Here is a 16,886-nt window from a genome sequence, read left to right on the forward strand (position 1 = left end):
TCGCACGTTCTCTCACTCCTGCTTATCTTAGGCTTTCACGCAGTGCACATAGGAGAGACGAAGGAGCAGGACCGTGTACGCACGTGCACAAGCCTGTGACATTGCACCGTGCACCAGCGGCAGGAAACACAGGAGGAGGGATGGCGTGAAGACCCTGTCTGAAACGAGTCTGCAAGGCCAGTCTTGAAGCACCATTAGATATAACACGTCGACACATCCTCATACAGATCATACGCTCCTCGGCTGGCGTCAAGGCACATGGTCCTGCCCACAGCAGACTCGTACTAGCAGCGACTGATCCCTCGCTGAGCTCAAAACATCTAAAGAGCTCTTCAAACTGGAGCAACATGGTCACGTGAAAACAGACTGAAGGAACTGAAATGGGTGTTTGGGTGCTCACACCAGCCAGACAATCTCTGACTACTTTCCACCTTCACCGCAAATATGAAATGGGAAGGCAAAGGAAGAGTCGCCCAGATCTCCTACCTCCACTGGCTCTCAGGAGGAAGTGATGAGGTCATTCTGAAGAGCGCCTACCATCCTGCCGTATGTCTGGTGGCTCTGCACGGAGTGTGGGAGTCTTGGATTAGTGGACACCGTGTGAAGATTAGAAGTTCAGCCCAGACAAAAGCTAAAGAAAGCGGAGGCTCTCACTGTCCTTACACACTCTGCCTCTTGTCACTAGCGCTGCTGTAGCCTTGGCAAGGCCCCGAGTTCTGGCAGGAGCCCAGTGGGGAGCCCAAGAGAGAGTTTAGAACTGATTTCCAGTCAAGGTCAAACTACTCCCTTTCGACCAATAAATGAAAAATTACCTTTAGCACTAATGAACTAAACTGATTTTTCCTTTATTCAACACCCCCACAACTTAAATGTCCTTGTCTTCCACATTCTGAAACTCTCAGAGCTGCTCAACAGATAACTGTGAAACTTTAAAAACTCCAGGAAAAGAACAGGAAGGTTCACCAGAGTTGTTGAGATTTTAAGGGTGAGGATTTAGACAAAGGATTTAGAGCACAGAGTTTCTCTCACAGGTGCCTCAAAACAGACCAGCAGTGAAACACCGGGCAGAGACATTAGAAACAGAACATTGATACAAAGAGCAGCTTCGCTGCTAGTTCACGGCGCAAGCATGAACTGTGGGGGAAGGGTTCTGGGTGAAGTGCTTCCTCAGGTGACAAACTGAGCACACAAGCACATGAAGGAGACAGAGCGATGTTATTATCCCAGATCACCTTTGTGGGGAGAAGATAGGAACCTTTTCAGATAGCAACCAATGCTATATGTGAATCAAACAGACAGATATAGAGTTATGCTCTTCTGTTTATAACCCAAAAACTAAAAAGGTGCTAGCAGCTCTGAAAGGGAAGAGCCTGTATTTTTTTTTCCATCTTTTTTTTGGGTTAGTAAACACTGGCTGAAAGTTGGTCTGTGCCTCTCAGAGAGCAGAGACCTTTTGTGAAGTGGTAGAGACGTACAGGAGCCAGGCTCTGTCGTCATCCGTGAATCACGGAGAATGAATCACAGTGGCTTGAAAGGAAAAGCCACAGGAAAGGAGATACAAACGGGGAGGGAAAATGGAATGTGAGGAGAGGACAGCATAAGTGTGGCTCAGAAACCAGGAGTCGACGTTTAGGGACAGACATAAAAGAGGCTTGGGTAAGTCCTACCAGCAGACTGCGCAGAGATGCTTTGTGGTGGATGAAGAATTAATGACGTGTTTGAGCGCGTGGCTCTCGTCACACGGTTTCTCTGTCCACAAAAACACATTTCAGCTCCGTTCAGTAGAAGCACATAGACAAACGTCCATGAGATAATTTATTCAGTACCACATTCACTCCAGTCACCTTCTGTTACAAACATTTAAAATGCAGCTTCCATTCGAAACACACCAAGTCATAAAGCAATCTAAACATAAAGAGGCTGCTGGGACACGTCCGTACATCAGTGTGGGAAGACGGAGAGTTTACATTCTCTGTAGGCACATTAACCACTATGAGGTGTCACTCCATGTGGCAAGACAGCGCCGGGCACCAGGTACAGTAGTGATACAACCCAAACAAAACGACAGGAGCCTCAAAGGAAAACTACAGAAAATGAAAATCAAAAGGAAAAAACAAAACAGGGCAAGAACATTTGCATTCCCAGTAGGAGAATTCAGCAAAACAACAGCAAAACAAAAACAGAAGAACTGTGATGTATACATCAAAGCAACATTAATGAGTATAAAGAACTATTTAATAACTATTATCACAGATTCTTAAACCCATATGACACAGTTGCACTTATGTTAACTTTACAGAGAAAAACTAGGCAGTGTTTGATGTGACATTTTAATTAAATGGGGACTGAAGGAAGCGTTTTTCTTTCATTTGCAGTTCCCACCAGACTAAAGCTAGACTGTGTGTGAATGAAAGGAGCTGCAGGCCGAGTGCTGCGATGCTCTGTGGGCGAGTGGCGTGGATAATACGGGCAAAGGCCGGAGGCATAAGGGCGGGGGGGGTGAGAGAGGGAGAGAGAGAGAGAGAGAGAGAGAGAGAGAGAGAGAGAGAGAGAGAGAGAGAGAGAGAACTGCACTATGGGCTACTGCTGAGTGCGCCTTCAGTACAGCCAGCACAGACGTTCCATGGCCACGATTAAAAAAAAAAAAAAAATCAAACAGTTGACATTTCTTGAAAGCCATACAGTGAGGCTGCCCCACTGAGCTGTGACATGGTCTACACCATGCAGATGCAGACAGAGACACAGACACACACACACAATGAAGCTGCCCCACTGAGCTGTGGCATGGTCCATGCCACCCACCCACGCACACGCACGCGCACACACACGCGCACGCGCACGCGCACGCGCACGCACACGCGCACGCACACGCGCACGCACGCACACGCACGCACACACACGCACACACGCACACGCACACACGCACACGCACACACGCACACACGCACACGGATTCGTGTGCTCCGCTGACTGAGCTGCTCCATGCTATTGACCATAAAGACACTTTAAAGAGCTCTTAGTTCTAGTGAGCTACCTTTACCCTTAGCAAAGGTACACCTTTCAGGGACGCCTTCAAATCCATAGCGTGCATCTCTACGTGTGTGTGTAATATAAAATGTTTTTTCTATAATTATTAATCTCATACAGATGTTAAAAACAGATGCAGCAGAGTTCATCATCAGCACCCTGAGAGGTCTTTGGTCGTCTTCTTCTTTTGGAAGCGTTTGTCTGAGGGGTTGAAGCCCCTCTCCTGGGCCCCAAACACGGCCCAGCTGGGTGTCTTGGCCATATAGTCCAGGCTAGAGAAGGTTCTGGTGCCGCCACTCTCCTCATACTGCTGGACCAGCTCCTGGAAGCGCCTGTAGTCAATCCACGTCCACCACTCGCCCTCAACTTTGAACTGCGACAGAAAAACCCAGAGCAATGGAGAGAGAGAGAGAGAGAGAGAGAGAGAGAGAGAGAGAGAGAGAGAGAGAGAGAGAGAGAGAGAGAGAGAGAGAGAGAGAGAGAGAGAGACACACACACATCATTGATGGATTATACTAGCAAACATGCGGGTGAGACCTGCAGTGTATTTCCTTGCCTGACAGAGGTCATCTGTGACTAATGAGGCCAGCTGTTCCTCCCACCGCTGCCAAGATGCACAGCGAGGGACGCAGGAGAGCTGGGGGCTCTGAGGCAGGCAACCGCCGAGCAAAGGACGAGCTACTCCAACACCAATACTGTGAAATGAGCTTACACTGTGCATATTTCCTGTCTCAAAGTAACAGTGTACAAATCATGTCACAACTTAAGTCACATGACTTCATATTCTCTGCAAAAATGGACTTTACAAGTTACAACATTACAAGTCTTACAAAATGTTTCAATGATATTAGTTATCTAACATCTAACATGCGTCCAGGAGTGTGAAAGTGATGTAAACCTACAGGGCAGGGCATGTTATCACCTAGTAGCGGAGTTACAGAGAAGAAGCTGTCACTAAGACAAGCTATTAATTTAAATAATTCTCCAGTGAAGGGGATAGGGAGATGTGTTTAAATCAAGATATTAGCTTGTAAGTAGTCAAACATTTTTAAAAACCGCGAAGACACTATGTTGGTTATCTGGCAACCCACACTAGCTGGTTGGGAAATGGGCTTTTTTATGGGCCCTTTTCTCAACATTTAGGTGGATTTAAGTAATAAAGCCCATAACTAATTGTACCTAAAATGAAACAACAAAACTGCATTTCTCCACTGTTGTATAACTTTCCAGAAAATCTATTTAATAAATGTGATAAATGTAACACTTGAAAGACATTTTTCCTACTTAGGGTCTTATATCAACAGGACTGGCAGCTCACACAATCTGGTCCAAAATCACACTGTCGCAGCACACGTTTTTTCCTCACACAAAGGGAGTGGCGTGACTTGAACTCAGAGTCTTGTGAACGTCTCTGAACGACAGTGAAAATGAACCTTAACAAACGAGTCCTGAGAGGTGAGCGTAAGCACACAAGGAGTCATCTTCCCATCTCCACTGGTGTCTGGGAGCAACCCGCTATCGAGGGCCGTACCTACCCTAACTCAAACCTCCAGACGTATGGTGTAGACAACCAGATCCGTAGAGGTGTAGTCATCTGTGTGCTGGTTGCACTCTCAGACATGCTAACCAGCCACCATGAAATAATAACAAATCCAGACATCATTATGCAACTTGTGGGAGAATGTGCATGTCAAGATTACCTGTTCTCACACTGTCTTTTTCCCTGACTGCTGTAATGGGCACTCGGAGCAGCTAAGAGGCCTGCTTCTTGGAGAGGATCTCTTTGAATGTGCGCCAAGCTGCAGACCGAGTTGCTCTGGTAGCTGTGGGAGGTTACGGTGGACTACTGGGACTCCAGACAAGGAGCTTTTGATTTTATCATCTCCATGCTCTTGCTCCCTGACAGAACAGAAATATTCAACTTTCTCCACATAGACAACAGACATTCGTGGTCCACTGGTGAGTCCCGTGACAAAACAAACCAACCCCCCCCCCCCCAAACAAACAAAACAAAAACAACCATCACCAACTGCTCGAGTGCTGCCAGTGGCAAACTGCAGCAGCAGCCACTGCAGAACGAGGCCAGACGGTCCCATAAGAGTTAGCCCACAACGTGACCGCTCAGACTGCATGCCTAATTAACGACATGCTAGCACATTCAGGGGCACAACTCTTTCCTCACAGGTCTGAGAACAGCCTGGAAGAGTCCCACCACAGAGAAGCACGTCCACCGTCACCAGTGACCGGATAGTGAAGCGTGAGAGAGACCCAGCTCAGCTGGTACTGTGGGCTTTCGTAATGAGCTGTGCTGTCCAGACTCCTCGAAGCAGCCTGACGCTTTACACCAACAGTCAGGAACACAACAAGCCCCTCCTCCTATGGCTCGCCTCGTCACTACGTTGCCTCATCCTCCAGTCTGCAAAGCCTGAAAGGCCCCTGAAGCCAGCCAGCGTTTTCATTACACTGTAACGCTCGAGGGCCACAGGCTCTGCATCCATGGACAGCACTTCCTGCGAAGCCCACCGCCTCCTCTACTCTCCCACAGGCAGGGAGAGGGGACAGCTCAGGGAAGACTGAGGAAGAGGAGGGAAGAGACTAGAGGTCTTAGTCGGGTGTGGTCTGCAGCCCTTAATCACAGGGCGTCCGAGACGCCTTTATTACCCCAGCAGATGGGCAGTCGAGCTTCCTCCATTCCCCGCAAAACACGCCACTTTACCTCTAAACGAGCAATAAAATGAAAGAACATGGTGACAAAGCTTCGCTCATCAAAGAGATTAAGATCTTCATTCCTCTCTCATTATGTGGCAGAAAATGTAATAATTGATCATATTCTAAAGCAGGGAAATTTTAACCAGTGATTATGATGAGCGTTATGCAGTCAAGAAAAAAAAAATGTAAATTTGGATGAATAAACTTTAAGTGGGATGGATTTAAATTTGGAGGAATAAACAATTAAACAAAATGCCTAAAAAGCACAGCAACATAAATAATGACGCAACTGGTCATGAAATTCTCATAAACCAAGAAATGTAATATGAAACGTATGTTGTGGTATGAAATGCTTAAGGAAGAGTCAAACCGTGGGCTGGCCAAGATGTTCACATTTATGAAAACAACAACAAAAAAAATTTATGTAAATGAGACTACTGCAAACAAACATTATGCAAATGAGATCATACTAAATCTCCATTCGCTTTCTCCATATAGTCAGCCACAATTTGGGGTGAAATATTGTTTAATGGGCAATAAAATGTGTGCTGATGTTTCAGACATCATTCTTGTCTGCTCTAATGGGAAGAGGCCACCTTTCAGCACTCCTCTTTACCCGACCAAGCAGTAGAGGAGATGGGGAACATCCAGCAAGCATTCTCCACAGCAATGCTGCCACAGCGATGATGCAGCCAAGGTAATGATGCTGCTGCCATGGCGATGCTGTGGCGGTACATTTACCAGGTTGTCTTTATGAGTTAATGAGTAATCAAAAGGTGTGTAGTACAGTGCGGCACCTTGTCATTTAAATCACTTATTTAATTCCAGAACTGATTTATTCCCGATTTAAAGGGTCCACAGCCACAGTGTTTTAAAAAGGTGCTACTTGCTAGTGGATCACATGACTATGCTGAGAGCTGGAGCACCAGTACAGCCTTGCTTAACCTCAGTGAGTCACCAGGGAAGGACAAAAAGCTACTAACGGTGTGACAACTCTGTCCAGACTGAACAAACCAGGCATCACGTCTCACAGCACAGTGCAGTTTCAGAGCTAGACACATTAGAGGGGGATTGAAAGGACATGACTGGATGGATGGATGGATAAATCAGTAAGTTCACAGCATTACTGACAACAGTCACAAGGAGAAACGCGGAAGGAACTGCACCCCAGTAAAGGAACAGTGGGCTTTGTGAGGTCCACATGAGAAAATGCAGTGATGCAGTCAGAGCTAATCTACAAACTCAACTACATCACAGCCAAGGCAGGTACAGCCACACCTGTCTCTCTCTCACTCACTCACACACACTCACACACTCACACACACACACACACACACACAATACATATATTGTTAATATATTTTTGTACATATATAGAATATATATTTCTCAATGCACCCCTGTTTTCTTTTTCCTCAGTTTGGACAGAGCACTCTCAACTATTTCACTGCGAGTTATACTGTGTATGTGACAAATAAACCAAACTTGAGAGGAAGGAAAAGTGTGTCAGTGCAGCCATCCTCTACCTGCACAACAGACAACACCACACCCTCTACACAACACACCCTCTATACACCACAGTGATCAGCCAGTAAAGTGGCTTGTGTGTGTGTGCGCATTGTCAAGAACACTAGAGGAGCCAAGCCCCAGCTGCTGGTAGATAAAACAGTAACTCAAGACTGTAAGACCAAACAGACCAACCTGTGCACTGCCTGGACTGACTATGAGAAAGCCTGTGATTCAATGTCCCACATGGATCCTGGATGCTTGAGGCTGTGGGACTCCAAGAGCCTTCATCAAGAACTCTGTGGGTTGTAGAAATGGTTACTATGAAACAGATGGCAACCGTCAGCCATAAAGCTGTACGCCAGAAGTGAACGAGACATGGACTCACTAATCCATCTCACCAGGACACACAGCAACGACATCGGAATGTCATTTGGACTGGATAAGTGTAGTCGTATGGTGACAAGGAGAGGGAAGGTAGCTACAAGTACCTTGGAATCCCACAAGCAAATGGGAACCATGAAGTAACCACAAGGAAAGCAGTTACAGCCAAATACCTACAAAGTCCTGAGAAGTCCGCTGTGTGTAGGCTATCAACACACTGTACCAGTCATCAGAAACCGCACCGACATCACCATCTGGCCAAAGGAGGAGATAGAAGCCACTTACATCAAGGCAAAAACTCCTCACAATGCACGAAGGGTTTCATCCCAAATCCAGCACTCTGAGACTGTACACTAAGCAGAAGGAGGGGTACCGAGGACTAGCGAGCATCAGAGCCACCATCCAGGACAACAGGATGATGTGATGAAGAACTTAGCGAGAAGCCCAGACAACAGAAACCCGAGGAGGATGATAACGAGGAGGAACAGGGATCATCATGGGAGGATAAAGCCCTGCACGGTATGCACCACCAGCAGATAGTGGAAATGATATGGAGAAATCCTACCAATGGCTGGCAAAGGCTGGAGTGAAAGACAGCACAGAGGCACTGATCATGGCAGCACAGGAACAAGCTCTGAATCAAAGATCAGTAGGGGCTGGATCTGCCACACCAGTCAGGACCCCAGATACAGGCTGTGCAAAGACACCCCTGAAGCAATCCAGCACATAACAGCGGGATGCAGGATACTGGCAGGCAGAGCATATGTAGAACACCATAACCAAGTGGCTGGATAGTGTACAGAAACACAGTCCGTACAGATAAGACCGGCACAGATAAGTTCGAAGGTCAAAGTGGGAGACATCCCCAAAGGCGGTGGAGAATGTTTGAGCTGAGATCCTGTGGGATTTCCAGATACAGACAGACAAAATGGTAATGGATAACCAACCAGACATACTAGTGATGGATAAACAGCAGAAGAGGGCCATAGTGACAGATGTAGCGATCCTAGGTGATAACATCAGGAACAAGGAACACGAAAAGCTGAAGAAACTCCAAGGGCTAAAAGAACAGCTGGAAAACATATGGAAGGTGAAGGCAACTATGGTTCCCATGGTCATCAGGAGCACTAGGGGCTGTGACCCCCAAACTGGGAGAATGGATCCAGCAGATCCTAGAAACTGAGATCTCCAAACAGATAAGTGTAGTCCTGGGAACAGCTAAGACACAATACAGGACCCTCAAGCTCCAATATATATGGGGTCACAATTTCAGCCATTAGAATTGGTGAGCCCTCCACAATTCCACTCCACTAATGTTTATGTGTACACACACACACACATTCATTCATGTATAAATATAGGGGTGTGTGTGTGTGTGTGTGTGTGTGTGTGTGTGTGTGTATATATATGTGTGTGTGTGCGTGTGTGTGAGAATATGTGTGTGTAATTTATGTGACTGTCCTGTCTTAGTTATTTATGTGAGCAGTTGCTGCAACACTATTTATCCCTCTGGGGAAATACAAAGTTATTTCTCTCTCCCTCGATCTTTCTGCATAATGCTCCGCCCATGTAATGCTCTGCTTGCATTATGCTACGTGACATAAATACAATAGTGTTGTGCCAGAGCAGCCCTCATCCAGCTGTGTAATGCTCCACCTACATAAAGCTCCGCCCACTCAATGCTCCGCCCACACAATGCTGCGTGACGCATGTGAAATGGGAAGGGAAACTGTTGGTTCCATGCCTACTCTGCTCATCTAGTGCCCCATCTGCATAAAGCTCCACTCATCTAGTGCCCCATCTGCATAAAGCTCCACTCATCTAGTGCCCCATCTGCATAAAGCTCCACCTACATGATGCCCTTCCTGCATCATGCTCTGCTCGTGTAATGCTCCACCTGCATAACACTCTGTCTGAAGTAGGAAAACATTTGTGTGTTTGTGCGTGCATGTGTGTGTGGGTGCGTGTGCTGTGCTTGCATACGGGTTAGATGCAGACAATGCTAGTTCAGTCATTCCATCAAAGATGGTCTGCTATTGATTTCTGGACGTCTATGAGAAAAATGTGAAATGTACATTCAACATGCATCAACATAAGCCCACAGGCAAGCAGAATTGATTTAGCAGCAGGTATGTAGTTTCTAACATGACCAAAAACAAACATTAAACTTGTAGCACTCAGCATCTGTCTATGAGACAGTATAGGAAGTCCTCGCACGGCTTCAGCTGTTTGCACTACTCACAGCTGGCAGGTGAGGGATTCTGTCATTCCGACGGAATTTAACACGCTTGTATTTGAGCAGACAATAAAGGAAACTACAGCCTGAGGCAGAAACTGGAAGAGTACCGGTGGTGATGCCTCCTGGCGGTTCTGGGCTGTCGAGCTGATTACACAGGTAAGATGTGAACGCCACGCTGCTCTGTGCTCTCTACACACACTGTTTACTGGGCAAAAACAACTGATGGTGGTTAGAAGGTATTTTTCTGACAAGCCAAAGCTGTTTAACTGGATGTGGTGTTTTTTCTCCCATGCGGAAACATGAATATAGCTCATAGTTGGAAATTTCATGACAGAAATCAGCAAACAAGGAACGTCTGGTTAATCCAAGGTAAAATCAAATTAGGATTTTGCCAGTTGTAGCCAGATTCACAGACGAGCAGGGCGTGCTGCTGGTTGGTCTTAGTCTGCAGTTTGGGGGACAGTCAGAGTCGATGGTTGGCAAAGATCGCAGACTCCAAATTCTTTACTTCTGAACTAGTTTGATGCCCATCAGAATATAAGAAATGTTTAGAGCTCAACGTCTCTCACCATCACTGCTGCTATAAGAGGGGAGAAAGGAATGAATGCACCATAAAAGCATTCTGAGCGTATCACTAGAGAATTAAGAAAAGTGGAAAAATGGAGTCGTGCTCACTGTGCCCTATAGGCCACGCTGCCTGACTAACTATCCCAAGCTTTCCCAATGGTGCAGCAAATCACACCCAGAGAAATGAAGAACTTCAGAAACTAAGATGCAATCAGTCAACATTTCAGAGGTTGAGTTTTGTATCGTTTAAGTAATCAGGTTGGAGGGCGTTGGAGTTCAACAAAGAAGCCAGGAGACAACAATGAGGCTTGAAGTCTCACATGGTCTGTCTAGAAATGACTCCACTGGATGCCACTGTGGGGAAAATAAGTGCAAATGGAACACAATCATAATCAGGATTTGCTGGACTGCCAGCATTATAGTGCAAATATCACAATAACATGGCATACAATTCTGAATGGACGCGCTTAAGGGTACCTTGCACATAAACACATTTTGTTGGCGAGAGGGGAAAAAAAACTCTGAAAAAGACCTACCTACTGCCCACATAAACCTTCAGAATACTCAAAAATAAAACAATGTGCAGAACAGATTTTAAAACGGATCTGTTTGATATGTAACAGGTTGCTGTTTCTAAAATCAAGTGAGGCTAATCTTGCATTAAGAGGCAACTGAGAGACAGACCGACCGACCGGCCCCTCCCCTTGTTCTGGAGTTAATGTTTGTGCTGTAGAAGTCCTTCCGAGTTTGACATTTAGAGAAACACCAGGAGCATCTTAACAGCTACAGCAATTTACATCCAGACGTGTTTGTTATTTTTCAAGGATGGCAAATGGCTCGGTGCAGAGTACAGGTGTGAGGGGCAGTACCTTGTGATGTGCTAGTAAGAGACAGTTGGAGTGCTCATGTTCACAGGCGATGCCGTAGTCTGGCAGTAGGCGGGCCAACTGCTGCACAAAGTGGATGACCTCCTCGTGCCAGGGGACATTGGCCATGGTCAGGCTGCTGGCGGAACTCTCGCCACAGTAGGTCACTCCCTAAAGGGACGAAGGTGGGAAAAGAGAGATGGACATGAAGAACATTCATGTAGGAAAAAAATACTAAAATGTCATATTCAGAATTTTTCAAAGGCTGTTCCAAAAACAGCTTCATCTGTGGAAATAACTGGCAAAGTTCAGCCAAGATATACACAGCAAAGCCACCTAGACAATTTAAATATTTCACAGAATTTTTTGAAAGACTGTTTCACGATTAAGATTTAGCTGAAGACAGTGCCGCTAAAGAATAGGAGTGCGAGTTTTATCTTCATTCACAAAGATACAAGTGCCCCACTGAATCATATCAGTGCAGCCAGATGCACACACACAGCCAAAGCCAAGACAGACTTGGTGTTGCATGAAGTCTGATGGAGCCAAAATCAGTCCATCCAGCTCCCCCAGACACACGCTCACACACACCAGCTCATGAACCCTCACACAGCCTCACACTCATTGATACACACTCACAGCCTCACACCAGCTCATGAACTCACACAGCCTCACACTCATTCATACACACTCACAGCCTCACACTCACAGCCTCACACCAGCTCATGAACTCACACAGCCTCACACTCACAGCCTCACACCAGCTCATGAACTCTCACACAGCCTCACACTCACAGCCTCACTCGCACACTCGTTCATACACACTCACACACACCAGCTCATGAACTCTCACAGCCTCACACTCATTCATACACACTCACAGCCTCACACCAGCTCATGAACTCACACAGCCTCACACTCACACTCATTCATACACACTCACAGCCTATCACACAGCCTCACTCACAGCCTCACTCGCACACTCGTTCATACACACTCACACACACCAGCTCATGAACTCTCACACAGCCTCACTCAACCTCACTCATACACTCAACCTCACTCATACACTCAATGAAACCATCTATACTCAAGTTAATGTACAGTAGTCAAGTCAAATTTATTTATATAGCGCTTTTTACAACAAATGTGACAAAGCAGCTTTACAAATGTCCAAATCCAAGCCCCCGGTGAGCAAGCCAATGGTGACAGTGGCAAGGAAAAACTCCCTAGAGCACGAGGAAGAAACCAAGACTCAAAGGGGGACCATCTTCCTCTGGGTGACAACGGTCACCACAATAGCAACAGTACTGGGCCATAAATGTTCCTGACAAGCTAAAGCAGCCTGTGCTCTACAGGCTGTGCCTGCAGCCGTCTTTCAGTCAGCCTGTAGACATGGTGCACATCTGACTTTACATGAGCAGAGAGCAGCAACAAAATAACTGTCCTGGCACGCCTCCCATTTCAGGTCCTTCATTCCGTTCTTCAGGTGGCATGTGACTAAACCCTACTCACTTTGTGCTAGTCACAAGCCTCATTGAATTGTCACTGGAGATGGAGAGCCTACGATATGATGAGTGTGGTTTCATTAAAGCTTTTATAGTTTTTACTGAAGCATAAAACTTCAAGGCTGGAGTCTCTGCTGCACACAAACAAAGTCACGAGCTCAAACAGAACGGTAATGAACAATTGACATGGACCATCATCTCCAGGCCAAAGGAAACCACATAAAAGAAACAAGGAAAACAAACAAACAAGACAACAGAATTAATTTGTTTTTAGCCCCTTTTTTTGTCTGGCACTTAGCAATGCATCCCTCATGTGGGAGTGCTTCATTTAAATGTTAATGACTACATGAAGGAGGTATTACATGGATATGATTCTGAATGTCACAATGTTAGAAAACGCAGAGCTTCCTCTGAGATCAGCTGCAAATGTGTCTCTATGAACCAGGCAGAGCAGTATGGCAGGAAGCGGTTTTACTCTGGGTAAGACCTGCGTACAGTCCCTCGGTTCATTACACGCTCCTCCTACAGGGACCAGAAGCCCTATAGATAACAGCTAACAGCCAGCCACTGTGTGATTGTGGGTCACGTCCACACAGTTGGCCATCACCAGAAGCACATATCTGCAGTTTTGCTGGTCATCAAATATTTATGTCCTGAAACACCTCCTTGCATATGGCTCTCAGATAATGCAAATCCGTGAACAATTTCTGGATCACACAAAACTACACAAGTACGTATGAACAAAGAAAAACAAAGGGATTGTTTTGATGGTGCAGAAAGACGCGGCCTGACTGAGTAGAGTATTATCCCAGGCTCTTTAGTTAATGATCTCTGTTGTCGTATACCCCACTCTCTCCTACCTGTTGTTTGAACATGAATGTTTATAACAAAACATTCACAGTAGGCAACAGACCCTACTATGCAGGCAGCAATTAAGACTTTGCATGCTGTTAAGCCATTACCTGGTCTCAGTCCAGTTATGAAAATTCATTGTCGCATGCAAAATGCCAACTGCCCAGCAACTCAGGTCAAGCTGCTTTGGAATGATTACTGGAATACACTTTCGTCCACAGTGAGCAAACTACTGCCTACATCTTTCCTCAGACTTGTGCCAATATTTTCTAAGGAATAAACTTTATGATGTAGCAAACATGATCTGGTGGCCGCTGCTTAGTCAAGCTGCGTACATAACAGATTTTGAATTTTTTTGATGTCAGAGATGTTCCACTGCTGCAGTAGGCCACTGCTACTTTACAGACATTTGGTGAAGGGGACCAATGTCTTTCTAACTCCTTCTCTTTAGGCTGGGCCTTATTTCCAAGGTGGGGAATACAAGGCATGAGGTGGAACTAGCAAGACCTGGTCCATATCAGTCTGTGTGGAGCCCCAGTATGGACCAGTCTGTGTGGAGCCCCGGTATTGACCAGTCTGTGTGGAGCCCCGGTATTGACCAGTCTGTGTGGAGCCCCGGTATGAACCAGTCTGTGTGGAGCGGCACAGAATGACAATCACCTCCAAAGCAGCTCAGATCAACCAGGTGAGAGCTTGTGTGGGGGTGGAACTCTGCCAACTACAAATGCTACAGCTCCCTGTCTCTGAAATGGAACCCATCACCTCCACTCCAAGACCTAGCACAGACACCTACTGTTCAGCTCCACGGACTAAAATGCCTGTCGAGGTTCAGTCCAATTTCAGCTGGGCCTCCCTCACTGGTGGCTGACGTTCATTCACTGCTTAATTAAAGCTCACAACGCTATCACATGCTAACCTGAGGCATGCCATGGAAATGAGGATAGGCTCATCAGCACAGTGGGAGCCTGCTTCACGTGTTTGACATCTTTATATCCCTACAGACATGATCAAAATGTTCTTCTAATCAAACAGGAATGACCATCAATGAACTCATAAAACAGCTTGATGCTTTAACAGTTGTGGCAGGAGTAAAACAGTCCGACTACAAACTACATGACATTTCAGTTAGAACACATCACAGGCACAGCACAACAAATACAGCACACCCATTCTCTATGGAAACTAACGCAGAATCTGACGCAAGCCTTCATAGACATTACAAATGTGCCAGGAGACTATATGACATTTAACTCTAAATGTAGAAGCGATACACAGTGGAAAACTAAAATACCAGCAGAGTGAAGCTCGCTGTAGAGTGTGAGCCCAAGGCTGAGCGGTAACAGAGGTGACGGAAGGGCGGGGGCAGCACTGATCCCCCCTCACTCACATACCATCGCAGCTGGCTGGCTCTCTGGCCTTCAGCTCTCTGCCTACAGCCAGCCAACATGCACTAGAAACACACCTAAAGACAGGCAACACACGCGCATGCACTAATGGTGCGTGCTCGGTCACACACACATGCACATACAGTGTTGCTGTGCGCAGCAGCAAACGCACTTCAGCATTATTTAAGGGCCATAACAGAAGTAGGATAAAAGAAGGCAATCGCCATCTCAATCAAGCATTTGTTGGAAAGAAAGTAAAACAGAATGAAGGACTTTCAGAATTAGAAAAACACATCAGATCATCACACACTTAACACCTTCTTTTTAAATTTCAGTAGCACACACACACACACACACACACACACACACACACACACACACACACACACACACACACACACACACACACACACACACACACACACACACACACACACACACACACACACACACACACCACAATTCATGAAGGACGAGTTATCACAGGAAATAGCACACTGAAATTCCTTCACCAGTCCTCGGTTATTAAAGCCATTACCCCCAGAGCCGACTGCCCTGTGCCGCACTAGCACACCAGCTCGAGGGCGCACATCATTATCCAAATGAAGGACAGTAGAAATGGCACTTGCATGTGACATTCATTTTCTGGAAGAAAACCAGGAGAAGAACAAGAACAACATTGTGATAAAGATGATGAGTTTTTGGAAGCTAGACAAGATTTAGTCTGAATAAGAAAGCCCCTTTTTAAAAAATATATGCGAGTCAGTATCATTAGTTTGGCACTGAAGGCTCACTGGCTCCTCAGAGCTCCAGACCTCCTGCAGTTTGTTGTACAGTACACACTACTAAGGCAAAGACAAAAACCAGTCCGATCTATATGCAAATGACAACCCTCAAACCTGGTCTGATTATCACACAATAAACCACTGACACTGACAGATCTTGAAATCTTTTCCAGTGACTGAATCCTAAAATGGGTATGCGTTAAGCCGTAAAGAGAAATGGAAAAGGGTTATCTGTTGATAAATCAGCTCAAGACCTGCTGTCAGCAACAAAGATTAAACGAGGTTTTGTTGAATTAATCCTCAAAGCACAGGCAGAGCTGGGCCTACATGCCACAGTAACGTCCTGCCTGTAGATGGAGCATAACGGGCCCTTACCCTTAGACCTTCACTGTCGAGAGTCCTTAAAATGTTCACCTGGAGCCTTGGCCCCCAAGATAATAAGATATTACTCATACTTTAACTGTAGAGGTGGGAGTAGTCATGTGGATTAATCACATCTGCTCATAAAACGTGCACATTAATTTCTCTTCTGTCATTAGGGTCATCAAGAAACCAAAATGTGATCATTATAATAAATGAGTTCTTTAATATTTAAACCTCACTCCAGAGAGATGGTGTGAAGGCACCCTGAATTGTACCCAACATAAATGTGACCAACTGCTGTGGATGGAAAATAAAAGAGAAACTAACACGAGTGAATATAACATTATCCCATAAATCCAGTGGAAACAGTCTATTATAGAGCAGTGTTGAGTCTCAGAGGGCCAGGCTCCGGTTATATTCAGTGGAAATTCCCGCATTCTTCCATGGCCTCGATTTCCTCCCAGAGTTGCAAGCATACAAATCCTCAGCCCATCAAAGCAACTCGATTATTGTTGCTAGGTAACAGTGGAAGGCCACTCCGCTCTGGAGCGCCTCCGCTCTGAACACGGGCTGCGCCGATCCAGCCGGCTTCGGGGTGGCTGCTTGAGGGGTCACAGTAAACACGGACGTGGGCGAGCAGCAGTTCCCCCATCTCAGCTACAGCAAGAGACAGAGAGGGCCAAGACTGGCGCAGG

General features: G+C 46.1%; 1 protein-coding gene across 1 annotated transcript in view; it reads right to left on the minus strand.

Annotated features, from left to right (window-relative positions):
- Positions 1–1,777: 1,777 nt before the first annotated feature.
- tyw1 (tRNA-yW synthesizing protein 1 homolog (S. cerevisiae)) overlaps positions 1,778–16,886 on the minus strand; it is a 44,324-nt gene continuing 29,215 nt past the window's right edge. Inside the window, exons 15-16 of the mRNA XM_035534245.2 lie at positions 11,302–11,469; positions 1,778–3,400 (exon numbers count right to left, since the gene is read on the minus strand). Of these exons, the coding sequence (XP_035390138.2) occupies positions 3,179–3,400; positions 11,302–11,469 (390 nt within the window). The 3' untranslated portion in view covers positions 1,778–3,178. The remainder of the gene's footprint in view (positions 3,401–11,301; positions 11,470–16,886) is intronic.

Source organism: Electrophorus electricus, chromosome 17 (genome assembly GCF_041902795.1).
Source record: "Electrophorus electricus isolate QZ-2024a chromosome 17, ASM4190279v1, whole genome shotgun sequence".
Lineage (NCBI taxonomy): Eukaryota > Metazoa > Chordata > Actinopteri > Gymnotiformes > Gymnotidae > Electrophorus > Electrophorus electricus.